The 25,636-nt window shown below is 42.8% G+C and overlaps 1 protein-coding gene across 10 annotated transcripts in view; it reads right to left on the bottom strand.

Annotated features, from left to right (window-relative positions):
* The window catches only part of EPHA5 (EPH receptor A5), a 210,898-nt gene that overhangs the window by 148,553 nt on the left and 36,709 nt on the right, over positions 1-25,636 (bottom strand). For all 10 annotated transcript variants that reach the window (XM_058837670.1, XM_058837668.1, XM_058837669.1 and 7 more), the window contains exon 3: positions 18,012-18,675. In XM_058837670.1, the coding sequence (XP_058693653.1) occupies positions 18,012-18,675 (664 nt within the window). The remainder of the gene's footprint in view (positions 1-18,011; positions 18,676-25,636) is intronic.

Genomic DNA, 25,636 nt, shown 5'->3' with positions numbered 1-25,636 from the left:
ATCTAATGGCAAACGATGTTCTCAGTCCTTAAGCTGCTCCCCAAGGAAACTGTCAGCATCTTTTATTTACAGACTGACGACAATCCCTAGGGAAAACAATGCCGACTCCTACGTGGAGCATGGGAAACGTATATCTTTTTAATCACCGCAGCACTGATTCATCTTCAAGGCTGGTGCAGTTTCCGCTCTTTGTTGCTCTGAAGCGACTGCAGTGATACAGCTCCCCTGTGAATACCACTGCCTCTCAACTACAATATTTACTATTAGGATGGCTAAATACACTCACTGACATGCAGGCAGCTCCATCCTGACTCCAGGGGCAAGGTCCCCTCAGCTCTCCCATACAAGGAAGCTTAGCAAGGAAGGGAAAAGGAGGATGGACCCACTGTGCACTGAGTATAAATGATGACAGGTCCACAAAGTTTAATAAAGAAGTCACCAAGATTTCCACGCATTTTTCATATATAAAATTTAGAACACCAAACAAGCAACGTTCTCCCTTCTTTATTTGAAACCTTGATTACTTGCTATAAAAACTACCTTTGGCTAAAAAGAGGGAAAACTAAAATACCACCGGGAAAAAAAGGGGAAAAAAGAAAGACTGGAACTTATTTAGGAATAAACATTTATAATCATGAAAATGATGGCATATTTCTAGTCCTCTTAGCACAGTGTGATACCTCTATGTGCCAGGCTGATGCAGCTACAAAGCTCCATCTCCCAATGTCTTGCAACCAGCAATATCAAGTAGTGGCACTGCTAACACCCCTGTTGACAAGATCAAAAAGCAAGGCTCAGCCTGCTACATAGCCAAGTCCATCAAAACAGGAGCCAAAAACTCACAGGTGAGGCTTAAAAGAGAGTAAGACTCAAACCTATGAACTCTTTCAGCCAGGCTGTAGACATCTAGAGCACAGCAGAAAGGCTGGGGTTTTTCTGTGGTCCTACAGAAAACACAGGGCAATTAAAACCGTGTATAGGCTCTGCCTGGCCACCTCTGATGTTAACAACCTTTAACAATAAAAGTGAGAGTCCATCAAATTCATGCAGGCAGTAAACAGCTTTGAAATTAGTTTGAGGCAAGTTCCCTTGAAGAGAGGTAGGTACATGCTTGAGAGAGACAATTACAGAGGAGCCAAGCAGATTTATATCAGCTGTTATAGCACTAAATCTCTTCAGAGCTTTTAAAAACATTTAATTGAGACCTTATTAAAAACTCAGTATTTTTATTTCACCAGATTAATGACACTTACAGTACTAAATTCAATCTGTAGTTTCAAACACCACCAACAAACACAGCACTAAGTGTAATTAAAGAACTAGTCATCATTTTGGAGAAAATTTCTGGAGGCTCACCAGAAAGCTTGATAAATGAAAGGAACACACACGGGAATTTCAGAACACATATTTTATGATTTTTTTTTTCTTTTCTGTGTACAATGAAATATCTTGATAGCATTACATTATAAAACAGTTTAACTGAAGGGACCGAAGGCTCACAGCAGGATTCACTTCTACACGCTAATTAATTATCACTTATTGGAGACTTTGCGCTTGTATGTTTTGGCTGCAGGAGCTGCAAGTCTGAGAGGTTTTGTCTAAACAGTAGATTGCCAGTTTTGCACTAAGTCAAAAAGAGCCTTTGGTTTCATTTTTACTTGAAGGGAAGAGATCTTGTCCTGTTGTCACAAAGGCATGTTGCTTTGTAAGGCATGGATCCACTTTCACTCTCTTTCCAAGAGATAATTAAATATGTAGAAACACCATGCACAGTGGCATGCTATTTTAAAGCAAACACTGGAACATGTATTCAGATCTGGTGCTTCAGCAGAAAAGGCTGCAAATTACCCTTTTTACTAAGTCAGCAAAGAGCAAGATATTTAATCCAGCCTTGTCCAGAAGAGAAGATACAGATATAGTTCAATAATACTATGTACTCTGTAGTGGAATTTCTACATTTTAAAGATCTCTTATTTCTCCAATAGCTTAAGACATAACAAATTCAATTCTCATATACTGATGATGTTGTCCTGCCTCTAGCTTTCCTACTCTAGTTCAGAATATCCTGTAGACTGCAAGAACATCTGATATAAAACGTAATCAAGTGTTTGAGCTACAGCTGAAATCCTGCCCTACGTATATGGAAAAAAAACCCTCAACTGTAAATGACAAATCACATCACTGAAGCTATTGCCAGGAAAGCGAGTCACTTAAGATCAGCTAAAATACAGAAGACACATGCCTACACTCACTAATGAGGAGGAATAGCAGTCATGCATCCGCACAGGCATGCAGTTTAGAAAGTAGGGAGATTGGGAAGCCTTATTTTCCACTGAATGAAACATGATTTTGGCAATTCCTTTCTTTGTTTTGCTCCCCATTACAGAATGAAGATAATGACATCCCCAAGGTACAAGAGATATCTGATCTGGTGACAAAAGCCCTGGAAATTCCATCCCAGAAAGGCAAATATAAAAGAAGGATAGCTGAGACTGACTGCTCAGTCCTTTTTTCTTCATCATCACCTGCAAAACTCCCTTGTGTTTGAAAAAGCCACATGTTAATGCTACTAACATTTATGTTGTTGCTGTTTTATAGCCCAGGAAATCCCACATTTCTTCATTGCCTTTTATAAAACACAAACAAGCTATTTACAGCAGGACCTGATATTTTTCCTTAAGAAATGAAGATTCAAAATATTTTCAAACATGGTCATTTTAAAAGCATCTGGGAGACTTTAATTTCTTGCTGCCATTTGAAAATAAACTATCAAAGCAGAGTCCAAAACAAACAAACAAACAAACAAACAAACAAACATAAACCCAAAAAAATAAAAAAAGGAAAGATAAACCTGAGTTTATGGGGTCATTTTCAGGAAATTGCAGGTCAGTCCCACCAAGCACCTACACCACACCCTTTAACAAGAAGATGTAAAACATTTATCAGATCTAATTACAGGTACAGGTACAACAGATTATCCACAACACCTGCCAAATGCCCCATCAGTGGGACAGACCTCCCCTCCTTTGGGCACAGCCTCAGGTGTACCTGTTGTTTGTGTGCTTAAGGACATCTGAAACAGAGGCAGATTCTCAAGTGGCTGATCATATCTGTGTGGCTGAAGCAAAAATGATGGGCTTTTTCCCCTCCCATGCATACTCTCTGATTCCATGGGTCTTTCACTACTCACAGGGTCAGACAGTTGTGGCAATAAATAGCTTTTCCTTGCCTTCAGACTCACACACATATAGACCACCTGCTCCAAAACAGAAATGCAACTTTTCTCTGGAAAAACTATGGCTTTTGTTACATTCTGGTACAGACTCAACACCATTCTACTTTTTCCAAGCATTGGCCATGTCATGTAAACCTAAGAAAAGGGAGAGGAGGAGAGGGAGTGAAGCTCTTCTATTATTTATCAGCCACATAATGTAGTGTTTGCCCCCACAAGCTATTTCAGAGATCTATGGATGCAGCATCTGCAGAAGATTTTCTCTCGTTAATACCTTCAACCACGATGATTTACAACACGACACTAAATTTATACACCACTGAATGCTGTGAATTGTTGAGTTTGTCCTCAGATATTATTCAAAAAATTAGATTCCTTCGCCTTTGTGTCGTAACAGTGTGCTACAAAGTAGGATATATACACTGCACATTTATCAAAGCTCATAAGTTATTGATGTGACTCAAAGACCAAGCTGATAAAGCCATTCCACTCTTGGTGATTTACATAATTATACTTTAGGTACATTTTACTTATTATTCTGTTGCCTACAACTAACTTTTAAGGAAACATTGTGTCTATTCCTTTTTAACTGGTAGCAATCAGAATTACTCTATAAATGCAGTTTTACACAAGAGCAAAGGTCTCTTGACAAGAATCTCAACTACTTGTTTCAAAGCAGTGGGTAATAATCAGGAGAAAAAAATAATACTCATCATCACCTCTTTACAGCCCTGTGACTGCTCATTTGTTTATGTCACAACAGCATCTAAATCAAAGGCCACAGACATATGCTAGCTGTCTGACAGATAAGTGTAATTTGGGCATTTATCCACCTGCCTGTTCTTGCTAAAAAGCTGTTTCCAAAGTGCCCCAGAAAGCCCTGGACACACCAGGGGTACTCGCTTTCAGAGCATGTGTTCCTCTTCTGTTATCTGACACAAACCAAACCTTGTGTTCTGCATTCCACTGTGAAAACCGTGCCCCTGGGATTCCCCTCCATGCCAGCCGGGAGGAGGCAAGCAGAAAAGCAGCCACCTAAGAGGGCTCCTCCTAAAGGGAAAGTCAGGAGGGGAGAACAATGCACATACAAAACAAGGGGGGCAGAAGGGAAGTGACTCAGGGTTGCCGGAAAATATTTACATGCAGATTTGAACACAAAGGAATCTCGAGCATTCCTTGCCTGTGCAGTGGATTTGTTGCCACAGGCTATTTAAGGTAGAAACCTGCCATATTTATCCTCCAGCCACGTCAGTTCAAGTTACTCCCCTGGGGCCCTGAGAGCACAACATCACTTTGCAGGACATGCCCAGCTGTGCAAGGAGGCTACCCCATCTTATGTTAGAAAGGAAGTTCATGCTCAAATCCTTTCAGGACAGCAAGAGAAATGAGAGAAATTGCCAATGATCCTGAAGCAAGGGTGGCAGAAGCAGGAAGCCTGAGCCTCCTAGCTGCATTAAAATTGGTTTGTGGGACCTTTGGCAAGTCACTCAGTTTCATGTCCCAGTTCTCCCTCCCAATACCTATCCATACACTTTCATACATATGTGTACAGCTGACAGAAGGCTGGAACACTCTTCCAGAAGGGAGCCAGGGTGAAACATCAGAGCCTGAAAGCAGCAGTGAAACACGTCCCAGAGATCTTTCAGACTAATATTATTCTTTCAGTAGGTGTGGGGGCAGAGAGGGATCACCATGTTTTCCAAGTGCTGCTCTGGAAGCTATGCCAGGCATCTTCAACACAGTAATATCAGGAAGTGGGATTGACTCAGACTCCTGAATGCTGGACAAAGAAGGCAGCAGGACCCCAGGGGTGAAAAAGAGCAAGGATCAGATGAGTCACTTCACTGTGTAACACCTTCTCCTCCTGCTTCACTCTTCTCTAGTGGACACACCACCAGCTGAGGATGAGGTCGTGCTGCTTTCTCCAACTAAGAAAGGCAAATGCCTCTGCACCACAAACACTCCTTGCAAGTGAAAACCACAGACTGCTAGACCTGTAAACCCGTCAGCCAGTGCTGACAGCCCACATGGTACCCTAGAGCTGGGCAGGGACCCTGGCACTGCAAGTAGCCAAGAGCACCTCACATTTAGCCCTTCTGTCTGAAGAAACCGTGCTACAAAGAGCCTTCCCCTGCCACAAACATCCATGGAGATGCTTGAGATCTGTGCTGAGGTATTGCAAGCAGCTACAGTACCACAGCAGCAACACAGCTTCAGCATTTCATGCCTGCAATGAAAGTGCTGACAATTAGCACTGAAAACACTAATGCTATAAACAAGTGCAATACTCAGTCTGGGGCAGGTTGAAGATGGGCATTAATAAAATCATCTTGTATCTCCCACGGTCCTTCATGTCTATGCCCAAGCAAGCCAGGAGTTAAACATTAAAACTATAGTACTTTTGACACCTGAAATATTTTCCATCAGTATCAGAGTGCCCAGATAATTTATATATCACAAATATGATCTGGCAGGATTAAATTTGAAAATGATATATCAAAGATTTGTTATTGGAAGGGAAGACATTTGCAGCATACAACAGACCAACAGAAAAAAAGCCTGATTGCTGGGATGAATAATGCATATTGCCTATGGTACTAATTAACCTTGCACTCCAGTAAGATATTACGGAACAAAAAGGCTAATCTGAATGTGGCCTGACACTCTTCCCAATGGCATCTGGAAATCAGTCTTTGAAACATGTAAAACTTGAATTTGTTAAACCAGAAGCTTTTGCTCAATAAACTTTCAAGAGTATTTTTGTTTCTCTGCATTCACAGCCCACACTGTTGTCATACACATACGTAGGACAAAACACTGAAGGTGACTCCATGACCAGAAATGTTTTGGCTCAGCTTTCCATGGGCCCTCACCTACCTGCCAGCAGCACACAAGCAATAGCATGGTGCCCCCCACTAAATCCCACAATGCACACCCAGTCCTACAGACAGAACTGCAGTGTGACTGTTGTGCTGCCTCTGCTTCTTCCCATACAGAGTGGCAAAATACTTAGAGTAAGCTCACTGAAAATGAACACCACAACTTTAAGCTGCTGCTTTTGTGCCTCCAACCTAAGAGCAAATGCCTCTCCATCTGAAAACATTCAGTCTAGTTTGGGCTGGTTTTGCTGCTCTTGTAAAATACTCATTTTCTTCTTAGCCCAGAGCTATGGATGGTATTAAACACAGATGCCACATTAGAGGCATTGTGTTTTTAGCTGTGTGCACAGTGCCCACAATGCACAGTGAAATACCTCGCACATACCTGAATGACTGAAGACACAGAAGGAGTCATGCACAGGCATCTTGATAAAAATGCTAAGTGATAAAAAACAAGCACTTTTTGTGTCAGTTTACAGAGTCATGGAATCAAGTCCCTGGACAAAACTGGCCAGTGTTTTACACACCAAGGTCTGATCTAGCATAGTCTTTTATTGGGGAAAAAAGCCAACAACAAACTAAACCTACAGCAAAAAATGCCCCAAACAAACAAACAAAGCAGAATAAAAGAAGAAGCCACCAAATCAAACAGTCTCACAATATTTTGGAAGGGCAGGATTTGGCAGGGGCACTTCCCCCCCATCTACCAGTGCACTAAACATACTACATTTCAGAGCCAGTGCATGACCCAATGCCTTCACCATCAGGATGACACAACTTGTCAATGCCATTAGCCACGCTCAGAGCTCAGTCAATAACAGACTCACACAACCATTTCACTAGTCCCCGAGCACCAGATTTCCAGCTGGCAGCCATCCCACACACCCCAGCAGAAACACACCAGGAGATGTCTGACCTGACTGCTGAGCACTGACTGTGTTACTGATGCATCCAGGAGACAAGAGCCTGAACACATCAATGATGAGGATGCCAAGTGCAGAGCTTTTGCTCAGTTGAGCACACAGCAGCACCTTAGGGAAGACTTCCTATGATGGACCATGTCCTGCAGCCAGGCTCAAGGGTTGCTATGCCATTTTAAACTAATTACAGTGAGAAGTGACTCAAAATTTCTTCCTTATTCTCTTCAATAGACAAGCGTGCAGAAGCAGGTAGATGAACTTTAGCCTGTGTCCCCCTGCATTAGATGAGAAAAAGACAACCACAAAATGCCAGAAATAGACATTTGGGAAGTTTGGAAGAGATCAGGATCAGACCACTTGCTGACAAATAGGTCTGAATTACGCCAATATCATGAACTGAATTTCTTTCCTATAGGCTGTGTTCTTCTGGCAGTCAGTGCAACACTTAATAAAGCTCTAGGCCAGGAAATAATTTAGTTAACACATCATAAAGGATTATCATCTCCCTCCCACCAAAATCAATGACAAAATCCCCACTGACTATGCAAAAGATCACACTGCAACTCATTTCTGCCAGGAAACCTGCACCCAGATATATCAGTCTGGCAGCACTACCCTGCAGCAAGGTCTCTCAGTGTTATTTCTGCCAGGCTCACTAGTGCAGGCACCAACAGGATGGTTTCTTTCTCTCTCCAGTACTAGCTAGACTCTCAATCTGGACCAAGATGCCTTTACACATGAATGATCGATTAAGTCTCTCGAGCATAAGCCTGTCTCCACATCTGCCTGTGTGGGCCCATGCTGCCCTGACCCAAACCATATCTGTAGGCATTACCCCCATCTAAATTCCCTGCTGACGGCTGTGTTGAAGGATGCTACTGCTGTCACAACACATGAGCAGGTCCTAGCTGCCGTGACACTTCATTTGTCTGGGCAGCAGCAATGCCTCGAAGGATGACTGCCCTGTTTTAGTGGAAGTATGCAAGACAATCAAGGACAGCTAAGCAAACTAGTTTTGACACATTAAATCATGCTTGAACTGTGAAAGCAAAGGGAAATAACATAAAAGCTCTTCTAAAAAAATTTTTTTAATAAAAAAAATGCTTTACAAATAAATAAATAATATAGGCCAGTCTTGTGCCCAGGGAGGGGAGAAAAGCTTTCATCTGAGCCTGACTGAGGACTTTGGTTAGGCAGAGAGGGACAGATTATTTTATGAGGCAGACACCTGCCTTTTTATTCAAAGTTTTGTAGCCATTTCCACACATTTCACCTCTAGAAAAAGTCTCTTGCTGATCATCTGCTCTGGCAGTGAAAGAGCATCAAGTGCTCAAGCAAAAAAGCAGACCCAAAATCAGGTAGCACAGGAAGAGTAAAATCCCACCACCTGTCTGCTCACCAGCACACTCACATGCCTACAAATGCCCTGACCAATATCTGACTTGGTATTGGATGGTCCCATGATTGTTTCTGCCACAGTACCCTGGGAGCCTTAAGCTATTTTTGCCTGAACTTCCCTCTGCAGGCACTTTGCTCTAGACACTGCAGCCTGCAGTGACAACACTCAGTCTGCTGCAAGTCAACCATTGCAATGCAGGAAATCCCAGCAGCACAGGGTCACAGGGCATCTGTGAACCTTGGCAACTATCCATGGCATCTCCCCATCATCCTGGACCTCTTCCTCCCTGCTGTGAATTTTTTCCAGTAATTAACATGCCCATTTGACTTGGATTTATACTAATAAAACACTGGCTCCTGTCCCAAGATTCCAACACTGCTGTCACTTCTTGAACCTGCGCAGAGCCCCAGCAGTAATGAAGTCCACAGTCCTAGCTGTATTACTGCCTGGGCTGTGAGTTATCTGAGAAGTTTGGAGCTGGGAAGCTGCAGCCCCCAGGTTGCTTCCGCCAAATTACAAATTAGCGCGTTCCCCATGCTCTGCAGTGATTAAAAAGCTTCATTTCCAGGCAGCTTTCGAAGGCAACACTGTGACCTCTGTCACCATTGCAACAGGATGACAGAGTGTCCAACTGGGTGTAAGCCCTCTAAAGCCTTATTTGTGGGATTGGTGCTGTACCAGAGAGACTCTCCAGCCCACACTGGAGACAAGTCATTTCACTCGGGTGGAAACCGTCACCTGGAGCTCAACAAAGATCATGCTGGCTCCCCAGACAGGCTCACATTATTCAATACCAGTCACACCCAGGAAGAGGGACTGGACAGTCTGCTGGGGCAGGGGATGCTTCTTTACATATATGCAGAGGGTCTGGCACTCAATAATGCTGAGGTTTTGGCAGTGAAATGGACCCTTGGGCAGAGATGGATTCCCTGGCACAGCTGCCATACTAGGCAGAGCCTCTAGTTGATGTGAGAGTCCTGTTCAGAAAATGCACCTCCAGGCCAAGTTGTTTTTTTGAAAGAAAGCATCTAACAGGTACAAAAGCAAGCCTTTTGAAATGACAATTTCTGTTCAAATTCCATCTCTAGAGGAATGTTAATTTCATTGTTATTTCCCAATGAATCCACCTGGGGATGAATGATCTTAAAAGGGTTTTAGGTTAGTCTAAGAGCATAAAAAGAGTACACGAGATCAAGTACAGCACTGATGCCCAAAATCCTGGTTCAGGTTCTAGTCTCTGAATGGCACTGAATAACTCAGCCTCCAGCCCAAGGCTGCTGTCATTTGTAAAACCAGGAATAGTGACTCTGACCTACTTCACGAAGTGGGTAGTTCAAGATCCAACAGAGGAAAGCCCTTCACATGACCTGGAAGCAATTTTAATAGTCTGCATTAACTATTTCTTTCCTCACACTGAAACTCTCACTCCTCAAGTGGCAGCAAAACTACCATAAGCTGGTCAAAGTCCACCATGAGGACCTGGCTCAGGATACCCCTCCAAGTGTCACTGCAGGAATGGCTCACACCTCAAGTCAGCTCTACCTCCAGTGTCACACTGGTCAGGTAAAGCCATCAGGGAAGCTGAGCCCACCACCATCACTACCACAGCGGGCTCTACCAGGACCATGAAGATGCAGGTGAAGATACTGTGCTGATGTGTATCCTCTCCCACCCATCCTGCTTCCAGGAATATAACTGTGGGTGGCACGAGGAGGCACACAGGCAGGGATAGTCTTGTTTCACCCCCCCAGCCAGGGGGTTTGTACTGATAATGTCATTTATCTGCAGCTCTTAAAGCTTGAATTTTCAGGAAAAAGGGAGTAAAATTTTTCTTGGCATTAAATTGATTGACTGTCATTTTCAGTGAGAAGAAAGTTGTCATCTTAAATCCTAGTTCTTCAAACTTCAGCTGTTTTTTGGTTTTTTTAAGGACATCAATTTATAAATACCAGATGTATGAAAGTAGTAAGGGACATCCACAAGCCTGGAATTGCCTCTTTTGTCTTAGGGTTTTGGTTTTTTTTTTCCTCTAATCTGCTTTACATGTACGTTTTGGGGTTTATGTAACACCTACCCCTATGAGTTTGCTCTAGTATTATAAACCTCTTAACCACCCTAAGGGAAATAAAGAATGGAAGATCATCAGAAACATGTTCAGTACAATCTTAACCCTGTGTTGTTCATACATACAATTCTGTCTATATTATATTATTATTATTATATTATTAACTTCTTCAGTGACAGAAAATGAGCAATCTTTCAGCAAAATATATGGGTATTTATCACGAAGAGCAGATTCAACTCTTTCTACACACCTATGTATCACAGTCTCTTTGCTTTTACTTCATTCTACTGAACACTTACGTTGTAAAGGATAAAAGTTTATTCAGCTAAAGAAATAACATAAAATGTAAGCTGTGAATCTGTCCATATAAGGCACAATCGTAGCCTGCTTTTGTGAAGCCTGGATTTCAACCTCCATTTTAAACCAGAGTAAGTGAAAATGGTCAAGATGTAAAGCATGCGGAGAGGAAAGCTTATTATTGAAATGTCAACACATCATTAACTACTGCTAAGTGTTTCTAAATGAGAAATACAAAACTGAAAACCCAAATTATGAGCAAAACAATAGTACCACTTCATTTTAATATGCCATATAAATTAGGTGGAATGAAGGTTCTGACAAACGAGCTCTAGCAGACCCTTGGCAGTTCAAGTGGTTGCAGCCACCCTTCTGCTAGAGATCACCATCTAGGGAGAGTGCTCCCAGGCCAGGACATCCGAGACAAGCCCTGATCACATCAGTCATGGGCAAACTATCCAGTTTTGCAGAGCCAGCAGCAGCTTCCAGCACTGGGGCAGAGTGGGCAGCTGGGGACAGCCGGATCTTAAATCAAGGCAATTAAATTCACTGCACTGCCAACAAGCATTCATGCACTTTATCCTCAGTGTTTCTCCAGAGTCCTTAATTGTTTCTAAAAACCACAATTAATAAGTGAGCTGTTTCCAAGCCATTCAAAGTCGAAGGTGGCAAGCAAAGGAATCTAACCACACCATGGCCAACACTCCTTTTGTCCTGCAACACCTCTGCCATCCCATAATTTAATAAATTCCCTAATCTACCCATGGATACAATATCTTCAACAATGATAAAACCAAACAAAGGCACCATTCAAGTAAATATCATTTAGTTATCTAGGACCAGACTAAAAAGCATACCCTCCCAAAATATCTTATGGCTAAGAAGCAAACATGACCTTCACAGTTCACACTTCTGAAGCCATTTCCAAACCTTATTTTATTTACACTACTCAATCTATACTTTGTGAAGGGAATAAAGTACTTCTTAACTGTCCTTCTGAAAGGTGACTGCACAGCAGCCAGGCTGCAAAGAACAGGAAGGTTAAGTTGGTCAAAGCAGCAGCCTAAAAGCATTGCTGCAGAACAAGGAAAGGAGCTTCAGTCACTGGGGTTATGGGCATACAAGGCAGTGCAGAAAGTTACAGCTCATTAGTAAAGAATAAAGTATTGCACAAAGATGGACACTGTGCCTCCTATAATAAGGAGGTCAAATATGCACACACAAAACAAAACAAAAAGTAATATCTAATCAGTCCTGTTGCAATACAGTTTTGATCTGTGCAAAACATTTCCCTGCTCTCGTTAATTATTTCAGCTGCAGAACAAAACACCTAAATATATACATGCATACACCTCTCTACAGAATAAAACCCATTCTCCCTCCAGTGACAAATGCATTTTGCATTCAAGCGACTTTCTTCACATTTGAAAAGAGAATACACACTGTGTGGCCAAGAACTCAGCTATTCTGACATTGGCTGGGTTTGTGACTAATTAAAATTAACTAGGTACTTCAGCTCATAATTATATAAACACCTAGCCTGCTATACTCCCAGCCAATTTGGTTTTAATCAGGAAAACGCACAAGAAGTATGAATGATGGGCAAAGAACTCCCTGGAGGAGCAACTCTATTTCCAAATTCAGTATTCTCCATATACCAAATATTTCCATCAATGTTTTTCTTGCCATGTAATCACCTCCCAGTAGAACAATTAAAAAGAGTTTTTAGTTGTTTATTTTTTTTATCCCTGGACTTTGCTTCCTTTCCACTCCACTGCAAGGGTAAAAGCACACTTGCCTTATCCAGCTGAGTCCCAGCTGGGAAGTCTCCCACAAGACAGGCAGGATTTAGCAGTACATTGCCTTTCTAGCACAGGTAACAAGGAGTAGAGAGAGAGAATTCAGCTAACATGAGGCACAGAGCCAGGCAAGTTGTGGAATGGACTGAAGAAAAGTTGCTCCTCTACTGCAGCTATATCAGGTGTAAAACAGAAACACTGTTTGCACTGGAGTAAAAGACCAAGTTTCAAAATAAGGTTACCTGTGCGGCAGCATCTTTCCATTTCTAGAAATAAGGGGATAGGGAAGGCAGTGGTTGGGATGCTGCACTGTGTCACCTGAGAAAACCACACATAACATGCAAATACACAGGGTTTTCTTTACTGTGGTATCAGCTATCTGTTTTATTCCCAAGTCTCTGGAATAAATAATAATAATATCCTCTGGGATAGCTGCTGTGCAGACTCAGAAACACAAGAGTCGTAAAGCATGGCTCTGCCATCCCTACATTGTCCTCAGTTGTCTCCCATCTCTCCACAGATGGTGCCGTCTGCTCCTCACCAGCCAAGGGTCACTGCCTCTGCCTGCTTGCTCCTGCACAGCTGTAGATAAACAATTGCCTCTGAATATCCTTCTAGTGGCTGATCAACGAGATGGCAATCACTGCTCTGGGAAAGTGCCTTCCAACCGTCTGCACTGATTGCTCCGCTTCAGGAGGAAGATGAGTAGCTCTGCTTCACCCCAATCAGCCAGCAACAAAATCATCCAAGAACTGATTCAGCAGGTAAACTTCTAAACTACATAAGCTAGATGTCAATTAGTTTTAATTAAGTCCGAAATAAAAGACCTGTGAACAAGGTTTTTCTGCAGCCCTTGTTTTCTGTAAGAAAATCATTTCTCTTGGCAAGAGTTCAGCTGAATCACAACACAAGTAATGAACAATCAGCAAAAATAAATATGGTTTTGTAAATGCATTGAGGTATGTTCAGCAAAGTTGATTAAAGGAAAAATAATCAAACAAACATCAATATTTAAGACAGCAGAAGGGCTTGAACATTCTGGAGGTGTTTTACAAAAAAAAATAAAAATCCAGGATTTTTTTTCTGGCAGCAGCTCCTTTCTAATGCCACAAACAATACCCCAACTCATCTTTCCTTCAGCCCTCCATTTCAGTGTTCTTCCTCAGAAAACAGCAAGGGTGAAGAAAGATATCACTGAGTTTTCCTCCATTATTTTGTCCACATCTAACATCTGTAACCTTGTCTGTACCTTCTAGCTAGCTAAAACCAATTGTACTCCTTTTGATGTCTCTTCAAGTGGCAGCTCTCAGGAAAGGAGAGCGTCATGACCTCCTGAACTCATTACTCACCTTTTCACTTTGGCTCTCCTTCTGTGCAGTTTTTCTTTTCTTCCATTTTTTCTTTACTCAAATATTTAATTAATTTGTGCTTCAGATCTGAAGTCATCTGAAAAAAGATCAGGCTCTGCAAAATCTATTGCATTTGCAGCTGCTGGTCTGCAGCCCACTGGACATTAGCAGGACCTCACCACTGCAAGTATGTTTGGCTCTCATTAGCTTAACCTGTCAACATCCCCTCTCTTCCAGTTGCACAGGCTGAACTGTCTTTAAAGGCATTAAAGTAAACACTTCTTGCTGCTCACTGAAAACATATTGGGCTGAAGGTGAGGATGAATACAAAGACAAGTGCAGGAAGGTGCCCTTGTCATGGTATTAATTTCCTACACAAACCCCAGTGGGGAGCACTGCTATTTACAGTAAACAACTAAAACTGAAGTTACAATGAAACTCACCCATGCCAGTGCAGGAAAATGGAAAGCAGAGACTGGGCAGACTTTTTTTTTTTTTTTATGTCAAGCCCACAAATGGGTAAAGGCAGAAATGTCAGTGGCACCACACCAATTTTTACAGCATTTTGGGATCTGGCCCTCAGCTTTGGTTGAGTACTGACATTACGAGACTTGAAACAGGCGAAGCAGACATGAAAATGTGCATTTTCCTCAAGGATCCATCCAGAAAGCATCAGCTGAACTGAGGCAAAGTCCATAACCATCAGTCCTTTAGTGGTACCAAACCACCACTCTGGAAACCAGCATAGAAACTCACAGAGCAACTGCTTTCTTTTCTCTTATTAACTAGTCCAGAAATATATTCTTGTGAATAATGAACATTAACACTGGTCCTTTACAAACATGTCCAAACACAGTCACAATTTACCTCTAGCTGTCCCTAGCATTTGCAGATAACTGTAACATGTTGCCAAAGGAGGTGTAAAAATCCAAGTAGTTTGGGTTTTTTACAGTAACTACTACATAGTTGCCTATATTAATTGAGAGAGTGAGCACATTATATAAGGAGATTAGACCATGTCATATTTACAACCTCAGAGTCCCCAGTGAGGGAAATTGCTCAGCTGTTACTGTCAGTGCCTTCTTCAAACAGGAACCCTGCTGACAAGATGATGAATTCAGAACATCGTTGCCAATTAATGATTTGTAGGCAGAAGGGATTTCAATAGTTCCCATATGTTTGTGAGGATGACTGAGATTTACATCACCTCTAATAAAAGAGTGTAGTCTGCTCTGTCCAGATGTGACACTAGAGATTGGAAAATGTCATCTTTGCAGTAGAAATTTTAATAAACAAAGGCAGGCTCTTCTGGGTTGAAAACATTTTCCCAAAGCATGGTCAGGAAAAACCTGCTTACTAAGTGAAAGCAAACTGGGGAGACCACTTTCAAGATGCACCCAAGTGATTTACAAAGCAAAGGTCAGAAGTGATTTAGGTGTTTGGGAAAGCCACACAGCAGAGTGCCAAGGCCATCATTATGTCTGCCAGGAGCATGAAGGGCATTTCCTTAGCATCAATCAGACTGTGAAAGAAAAACCCATTTAGCATTTACAAATACATAGGACCTTTCTTGGTGTTACTCTGCTTAGGGATGTGAAGTTTAACTTCGCTGTTCTAGAATCTCATCTTTGTGAAGGTAACAACAACCAAACCAGAAAGCATTTTGTTCACCCTGGATATTGACATGAATTCCCATACATGCTGAACACAGACCTCCTGAACTGCCTAAGGCTGAATGCTTCCTATCAACAGAGTATCCTGGAGCGAGCCAGCAGGGAACGCTTGGCACAATGACCTGGGTTAAACACAGAACATCCAAATGGGGCCCTCAAACAGAATTTGCCATAGGCACTCAAGTCCCATTGATCTGGTGGTGGAATTTAGGGCTATCCCACAAAAAGGAATTACTGGTTTTAACACCTCTAAAGCAACAAAGTGATAAAAATTCTGTCGAGGGTGCAGGCTGTAGGTGAGGTAAAGAGCAGTTTATGTGGATATTCCTTAGGAACAGGGCAGGGATACGCCACCACAAAGCATCTTTACACTTTCTAATTATGATCACAGGCCTACCCAACACAGTCATAAATTGAGAGGCCAAATAATGTCCTCTTGATTAAGAAAAACAAATTTAAAAAAAACCCCAACCTACACCCAACACCAGAAAGCACCTTTACTCTCTAAGGTCTTCTGAGAGCATACCCCGGATTGCTACCTGAACACTGCCAGAGATGCAACCCCTCTACAGGCAGCACATCTTCCTCAATGACAGTCTCAGGTTTCTGGCTTAAACCTGTAGTTTTTGGGGTTTGGTGGTTTGGTTCATAGTTGGTTTTTTAATAGTTGCTTTTTTTTGTTTGTTTTGTTTTTTTGTGATACCTCTAAGAGTACTTTGAGAAATGCAGCCTCAGAGGACAGGACTTGAAAGGCCACCAATAAAGGACTCCTTTCCTCCAAAAATTCTTACAGGTGGACTGACCTCAGTGTCTAGACTTAGCACCAAACCAGTGTCTTGTCACTTTGTAACATGCTATTTTCTGCCATAATTAAGCAAAACTTTGCAGATCTATCGACCAACATCCCTTGTCTCTGGCAGTCTATATTTCCTCAACTTGGGACAATGTAGATCTTAGCTGCCCCATTGTACAGCATCAAACATCGAGTCAGTCTCTTCTTTCCTGCTAAAAGGAGAAATATCTTTCTTAGCACAGGAAAAGCAAAACCAAGACAGATTTTGCTGTATTGACTACATCTGTAGAAAAAGGAGACTATTCTGGTCAAAAATTCCACTCCAAATGCTGTTTAGTAGAGGTTTCTCCAACACAAACATTTATCTCAAGCACTACATTTTCTCTCCATGTCAACCTTTGAAGAAATTTGAACTATCTTGAGGGTCAGAAGCATGTGACCGAGAACTAAAAGATCAAGGCCACAGTTTGCTGTGGATATGTACTGATCTATTCATTGTACCACACTACAAACACCAATAATGAGTGTCTGGAGTGAGGTGAAGAGAAAATGCAACAAAGACTTCAGCTGAAGTGGAATTCCTCTGCCTTCCCCACAGTATCTGTTACTATCCATTACTAGTGGCTGCAAAGACAAACCAATTAAGATGTGACTGATAACCAATATATATTAATTTTGCAAAAAGCAAACTGTATTAAAATCTTTATTTGTTTACTCTTCTCTTTTACAAGCAATTTAGTTTTAGGCTACCTGTTATGTATTTGCAATGGAAGGGCAAATTTTATAAACAAATATGTAATATGGCAAACCATAAAATGAGATTTTACACTCAGAGTATACTGTTCTTCTTTGTAAGTATTCTTTTTAAGGTCTTGAGCTTTAGATACCCTAGATCTCTTGCACAAGGCCTCTGATGATTCAGGAGACCTATGCTGACCAGCAATTTTGGAACCTCTACTTGGAAGCCAGCTACTTGTGGGAAAACTTCAGCACATATGGAAGCATTTTTATCAGTGGGGCTTTAAGTTTAACTCTGAACAGCTGAGTAGCTTTGTATTAAATTATTTACCAGAGAGGAAAATCAATCAACTCACACCACATCAAATACCCAGCCCCCCATAGAGTGATAAAGACAGAAAAACACACTCCTTCAAATACAAAAAACAAAATGCATCTTCTATAGAGAGATTAACTTCAAACATTCCCTGGTACAGTCTAGAATAAAAAAAAAGAAACCAGTCTTGTAAGACTCATAAGGAAACCCTGATAGTGAGGAAAAATAACATAAAGCTAGCTAACAGACAAGACTACAATTGCCTCATGGACCCAATAGTAAGTGCTCCAAAGGTAACAGCAGAATGCCAGATTCTCCTTGTCGACAGCTCTGTAAGCACCAGAAGCACCTGCCCAGGTGTCAAGTGCCACGACATCCAGCCCAGGCCTCTGTCTTCCTGCTGTAACACTTACTCAAAGAACCCCAGTGGAAGTGAGAACCTGACCCACCACTGTCAACTCAACCAGGCACAAAGAACACGAGAGAGAAGAAAGCCCAGACTGCACATCAGCTCGGAGGCTCAGCACGGCGCCCTCCCTGCAAACCCTTACCTTGGCAGGTGTTGTTCTTCTCCTCATACCCTGCCTTGCACAAGCACTTCCCGATGGGCACCAGCCACTCCCCCTCTGCACTGCAGTGCATCTTCGGTGCCTCCTCAGTCACAGAGTGGTTGATGCAGACACCTGACACCTCCAGGAGCTGCGAGGAATCCGCACCCGTGATGGTGTCGGGGAAGCGGGCCAGGTTGCGGATTACTGACGGGCATTTCTTGTAGTACACGCGCACGGAGACCAGGGCAATGCAGGCACCCACATCCTGGAAAGCGAGGTAAAATCCCTTTTTTGTTAGGGGGCCAACATCTCTCACCTCCGTGTTGAGCTTCATTACTCTGTCGCCAAGGTCCAACTCTGTGAAGCTCTCGTCGGCAGCAATGGTATCAATCTTGATGTACTGGTTTTCTTTGATGTTCCTCCCATCTTCGTCATCTGATTCGAAGTAATACATGTTAAAAGTCTCCTTGCAGGTCCCAAGTCCTCCTGGAAGGCTGTTACAGTCCCTCAGGGTGAATTTGAGCTCGATGAAGATGCGGGATGCCCCTTCATTAGAGATCCAGCTGGTCAGAAGCCAGTTGTTCTGATTCTGTTCCATTACCTTGCATACCTGGTACGTGTGTATCGGAGCGTAGTTTTCATCCACCTCACCAATTTCTTCCCACTGTATAAAAAGGAAGAGCATTTTTTTAAAACAGCCACAACTCACGTAAACTCTAAGCTTTCCCATCTAAAAGCATTTTGGGCTTCAGAACTCAGGAATTTCAGGGGGAAGAAATGTTTTGATTGCCAAGCTCTTTGTACTAGAGGTTCAATATATTCCTGATAAAGTCAGATAAATGTTCCTTTATAAATAAAAAAAGATGCCAGTTAAAACCCTTTGTTTTAGACAGTTCAAAAGTGGGAAAACATATTGCTGGGTTTGTCCACTAGTATTCAGTCAGGAAACAAAACAAAAGCAGATGGGCCCGTTTCTGTGGGCTTTTCCAATGCATCCACATAGGAGAAAAATAAAGCTATTTACAGTGTGTCTGTCCCCGTACCCCCAGGCTCCTTTCTACCACATCCTCAAATCACTGCCCCACATAACCAAAACCACACTCCTACAAGCTATTCTCCCCCAACAAACAGCATGCCAGAAAATCAGTGGAGTGATACACGAAATAAACGGGCCTTTGCTCTCCCCAGGTGTGCTAGTCAGGGTACTTATTGATCATGCAAAGAGAAGATTCTTTCCAATACGGGTTACAAGATCTGCAAATCTTGAGCTGTTTATGTGCTACAGAGGTTTTTATGCAGAGCTCCAGGCAACTTTTTGAAGTGCTTTGTGGGAACTGTAACAACTTTTTGTTCATTTTATTTTAGCCATGCTCTGAAGGGCATCACTTGGAAGAAATGCTTTTTCCTGATGCAGCACAGAATCAGCAGCACCGCAACTGTGCCTACAATAGATACACATTAGCATTTCCTCTCTGCTTCTGACAACCCTAGTGTTGCATTAAGATATTAGATTAACCATCTAAGTGCAGCAAAGAGCCCAGGAGAGCCAGTGCTGGTTTCAGTTTTGTTCCCTTCTGCTTTTGACACACTTGCCCACAAGGGCTTAACTCGCAATGCCTCCTCCATCCTCTGCTCAGCATTGCTGCCCACACCTGGGTCACAGCTGCAGATGCAGCACAGAGGAAACCCACAGAGCATAATTCAAAGGTACTCCTGTTTCAAACACCTATCTTCTAAGGGCCAAAGGCCAAATTTTTTCCTTGGAAATACAGCCTGAGATAAAGTTGAGACTGTTCTCAGCCCAGATGCCATTACTGCACAGCTGAGATAGAACACCCTCAGAGTCAATGTAACAATGAAGATTTTTTTAAACTAAATGTTGCTCTTACATTTTAAATTATAACAGCAGCAAGAAGTGACATGAGACCATAACCCGATGGTACAGTCCAAAATGAATAATGAATACAAACACCAGAAAAACATTTCTTCTCCTCCCCAAGCTGGGATGCAAAAGTGGGGACTTGTGCAGAAAGACATACCCACTGTGATGTGCAGAGTTCATATGTATCACCAATCTCCCAAGGAAGGAACTTAACCCAAAGACATTTTTGCCATGGCAAGCAGTACTTTAATTTCTAACCCTTTTTTGTGTTTCTGGGTTTAAACAGGCCACAACTCTACCGTGACTATGATGTATTTGTCACTGGGTAGCACCACAGAATTGGGCAAGGATATATCTGCAGCGAAAGCCAGGCAGATCTGTGCAGGATTCATGCCTAACTTTAGGAGAGGCAATTAACAATTACCAGGAGAGTCACTGAGAAAAGATACAAGAAAAGTATGCAACATGGAATAATTCAGCAGCTAGATTTTCTATGTTCCAGTAAACAGGGAGGTTTTGATATATGAAATTAAAATCAGAAAAACACCATTCTTCAACTAGCATGGTTAATTTAAATGATAAATATACTGTACATATATACTTCCAAGTGAATTCGTCTAACATTGTACTAGTTTCAACTAGGATGGAGTTAACCCTGTTCATAGCAGCTCATAGGGGCTACCTTTGGGATTGTGCTAGAAACACTGTTGATGATACAGAGAAGTTTCAGTGACTGCTGAGCAGCACTTACACCAGCCCAGGCCTCTTCTGCCTCTCAGCCTGTCCCACCAGCAAGAAGGCTGGGGGTGGCAAGAAGCTGGGAGAGGACACAGCTGGGACACCTGATCCCACCTGGCCCAAGGGATATTCCAGACCATATGGTGTCATGCTCCGGACATAAAACTGGGGCAACAAAGAGCAGGGGACAGGAAGAATCATTGCATTTGCTTTCGCAAGTCACCATTTCAGTCCTTACTTTCATGGGGATAGCCTGACACCCGACTGCCTGCGCATGGGAAGTGGTGTTCCCAAGGAATTTCTTAGTTTAGTTTGCTTGTGTGTGTGTGTGTGGCTTTTGCTTTACCTATTTTAGTGTCTTTATCTCAGCCCACATGTTTTCTCACTTCTACCCTGCTGATTTCTCACTCATCCACTGCAGGGGAAGCGAAGGAGTGGCTGTGTGGTGCTTAGCTGCCAGCTGGAGTTAAATCACAACAGGCCCTTTTGATGGCCAGTGTGGGGCTGGAAGGGCTTGAGATAACGACAGGTTTGATTCGAATGTGCTAGATCGAATTTATTGTTGTTTAGCTATTCATTGCCTGGCTCCTGGGCTTGCCATGGGGCTTGATTGCCTCACTGCACACTGAAGCCTGGTGCTTGTTAGTGGCTGCTCCTTGGTTCTGCTGCTTGCTGAACTGCTGATCATGGGAACATTTTGATGTCAGCAGTGGCATGCTGGCGAATGCTCAGGCCACCTCTGACATTTCTGTGATGCTACACTGGACATGCAGCATTGAACTCAAGTTGACAGGAATGCAACCTGGGGATTAGTCCACATGGGAGCACAGCCCTAAGCAGCTGTGGATACATTCATGCTGGAGCAGGTGCATCTCAAAGCACCTGTGGCTGTGGTTATGTCAGTGTTGCAGCAGGTACACCCCTGAAAAGACTGTGGCACATAGGTAAGGCTTCACTTTGAGCCCAAAATCCTAAAGGACTGAAGTCTCTGGCTGAGTACAAAAGGGAACAGGGGTAGGAAGAGGAGTTCATTGCAACATTAAACCAAATGGCCCATGGATAGAGACTAATGAAAATAGCACCCTGCTTACTTGGAAATGGCTGAATAACAGCCAAGCCCATGGCAGTGGTAAATTAATTCCTTGGTTCGCTCTGCTTGTGCATGTAGCTTTTGCCTGACCTGTTTTAGTATCTTAATCTCAAGTCCTGAGTTCTCACTTTTACCCTTTTGATTTGGTCACTTGCTGGTGGGGAGTGAGAGAGGGGCTGTGTGGTGCTTAGCTGCTGGCTGGGCATAAAACATGACACTATATAAAGTCTTATATTTATAAAGGTGGTGGTGATTCTCCATCTGATGAAAAGGGAGAGTAACTCTCCACTTCCCCCAACCCACAAGATCCCTGCCAAATCAGCCCAGGGGAGAGATAAGCACATCCCAATATAGTCCAGGAAACACATAATGACTTTTAACTTTGCTTTTTTCTGGCTGAACGTCAGAGGATCACTTGAACAACTGCTCACATCAACGAGCATATATGAAGAAGTGATAACTTCCATCAGGAAGTGGTGCAGAGCATTTCAGGGCTGGGAATTGCTCAGACCAGTTTTATCACATGGAGATGTGTATGGATGGCCACAAGGTACACAGTATAACATTGCACAGCATCTAAAGAGCATTAATGTGTATTTCTTTCAGAGAACTGACATTTACAATGACTGTGATGTTGCAGTAATATCATTAGTGACCTAACTTGAATGCATGCTGAAAAACACCACTTGACTTTTTTCATACTTGCCAGGTCAGTTTTCAAGGACCCAACCATGATGCTCCCCAGAATTATGCAGTTAAGCTCATTTCCACTGCTGCTTCAGGAGTTGTGCTTTTGGGAGTGAGCACAAAGTTCATTTGTTGAAAAACTAAGTGCAGTGATTCTAATGGTTGCTTTCACTCACTAAGAGCACTAAACACAACGAGTAGAAACATCTAAGCACAAATACATCAATGACCTGAGCTAGAGTCTAATCTCAGCTGCAAGAAATGGCACATGGCCTAACATCTCAGGCTTCAGGATGTGCTGCACTTCCAGTACTGCTGCCCAGATCAGAGCAAATCCTGTCATCACCACCTGCCATCGAAGCTAAAGCACTCATCAGAGCATGAGAAAGGGCAGGTGCTAATGAGCTAATGCTGCTTATCTCTGTATAATCCTCAAGGGAAAGCCAACCAGATTTTATCAGAGCAGCCAGAATTGTGCAAAATCTCTGCTCTGTCATTTAATCTTCTTCTCTCCTATCTGAATGTAGGACTACACAATTTCTTTTTCTTCAGATAGATCTGCCTCCCCAAGAGACTGCAGGCAAGCTGCCACCCTTTTGCTTTTACATCCCTCCACGAGATGGAGATGGCAGAAAGAGCCCCAGCACCTTCTGCCTGCTCCCAGCTTCCTAGTCACTGCAGACAAGTATTTCAGCCAACAAAGAAACACAAACCAGAGGATGAAATGCAGTGCCTTACAGTTAATGAGAAAGAAAACCCACCACATTAAAGAGACAGAATCTAGATGAAAATTATTGGCATGAAAAAAAAATTAAGTACAACTGGAAAATTGTGTAATGTTATAATTCCTCTTTGCAGCACATATTTTTTGAGATATAAATCAACCCCATCTGCAGGATTAAAACAAAAATGCAACCATTAATTTGGTGGTAAATGTTTTCTCTACATCTTTAATAGCCCTAAGAAGGAAAACACAAATGCATTTCAATGGCCTGGTGTTAAATCATTTATAGAAGACCTATTTCTGAATCAGAAATTTCCAGCATACTACTGCTGGTGAGTAAAAATGCAGCTCCATCAAAAGGCAGCACACAGTTCATACTGTCTGTCTATAGAAAGGCCAAAGATATCACACATCTAACTAAAGATATAAGAGTTAAAAAAAACATTCAGTGGAGCAGCCTTGGGTTAAATGGACAATTTTAAAACACATTCACCAGCTGTCTGCTACTCAGGCTTGTTTCTAATCTCGGAGGTTCCAGGAGTGCAATTTGCTACCACAGCACAGCTACCACAAAGGCTGCTGCCCCAAAACCAAATACTGACAGCAGGGATGAAAATTTCAGACCTTTTGTTTATTTGGTTTTGAGGGGACGGGGGTGTTGCAGTACAAGTTTTTGTTACTGGTCTTCATTAACTCGTTCACTTTCTTCAGCATTCACTAAAGGCAGTACAGACATTTCAAGCCTTGTTCCTAATTCCCCACATCCTTGCACTGCTGAAAAAGAAATTAGGCATTTAGCAAAATCCTAGATATCTTAAGAGGAAAAGGAAGCTTAAGAACATTAAACAAAGGTGTTCTTAAGGCTTACCTGAAACCTTCCCAGCATGACTCCCTCACTCTAAGGGCTGTGAATCTGCCTCTCTTCCCACTACATATTTCACAAGCTCGATGGTACAAGAAGCCTCATCCTCTCCTATGTAATTTTTCCACCCCACCACACAGAGCTCTGCAACATATGCACATTAACTCAGGTATCTGCTGGCACAAAGATGGAAAATTAGAAAAGGATTTACATATTCTACCTTTTTTTCTTTTGGAAAAAAAGCAAGCCTGGCACAGATCTCTGATCTCAGGCTTTGAATGTGAGAAAACGTTGGAGATACTCTATGTTCTTTGCCCATGGAAAGGCAATTTTACCCCAAAATACTGCTGTCAAGGCCACCACGAGCAGAGGTGCAGAGGATAGCATGGCATGGTGCTATGCAATCCCCATGCCAAGTGAAAAGGGGATACCTGATGCCCTTCCAGAAGGGCAAACCAGCCTGGTGTTTGGCTCAGTACTATATATCCTGCCTTTCATCCTGGTACTATTTGGGTAGACTCTTCGATTTCCTTTTATGCAGCTGATGTTAAGACCTGGCTGCCAATCAATAGCCTCCAGCTTAGCTCCCTCAGAAATGTTCCCTCCCGCTACTCAACTTTATCTTGCAACCTGCATCTTCCCTCCCACCACAAAACCCAAAAACTTGTGGGTTTGTTGGTTTGGGTTTTTTTTAGCTGCCTGCTGGTTTCCACTTGCTCTGGTATTACATGGTTAAAGCAAACAAGCAGCAGGCTCTCCTCTGCACAGTTTCAGTGGCTTCAGTGAGGTCACGTAAGGCTAAATCACTAGTGAAAGCCAGGCAGAGCACCACACATCTTTTCTTCTGCACTGCAGAAGGCTCTGCAGGGCTGTGCTAGCTGTAAAATAAGGCTGACTTTGTCACTATCTTGCCTACTGCAAAACAGCACCTGCAAACAGGCCACAGTCCCAAGATTCAGGTACTTCAATCCTGCCACCAAATCCTGCCAGTGTTATCAACAAAAGCTGCAATATGTGGCATTGCTCAGATTTTCAGCTCGGGAACCATATGATTGAGCAGGAGCCTGATTTTGCTGGAGGTGTTTCAGCCTTCGTTAAATGGATTCTCCTTCCTCAAAGAACAAGAACACAAAAGACATGAAGCCCAAAAAGTCATGTTACATTTAGCTCCCTCCACAGCAATGCTAACTTCAGGACTGGCAGGAGCAAAAGACCTTTGTCCTGAACACTGCCATGGCAAGAGGTGTATGTATGACCTCTTTGACCTGCTGATCTCATGGCAGAGTCCACCAGCACCTGGCTGGGGTGCTTGAGAAGCCTGGTTCCTGCTCCCAGCAAGGGACAGTGATCCACACCATTCTCAAGCAGCAGAAAAATGCTTGGATATCTGGAACAATGCCGCACGTTTGTCTGCAGCCCCGCTCTTCCCAATGGATGAGGACTGTGAGGAGCAGAGACATCAAAACAGCTTTGGCCAGCATTTTCCATCAGTACCAGCTCACTGCACCCTGCTTAAAACAGCATTCCTGGGCAACAATTTTTAAGCATTTGTGCCAGGGTAACTACACAGGTTTAAAATTCAAATTCTGCACTGGGACAAGGTGCCTGCTCACTGGGACAGCTCAGCTGCTTCTCCCCTCCT

This window comes from Poecile atricapillus, chromosome 4 (assembly GCF_030490865.1).
Source record: "Poecile atricapillus isolate bPoeAtr1 chromosome 4, bPoeAtr1.hap1, whole genome shotgun sequence".
NCBI classification, from domain to species: Eukaryota; Metazoa; Chordata; class Aves; order Passeriformes; family Paridae; genus Poecile; species Poecile atricapillus.
Note: the sequence above shows the minus strand (reverse complement) of the source record. Positions and strands in the feature narration are given on the sequence as shown.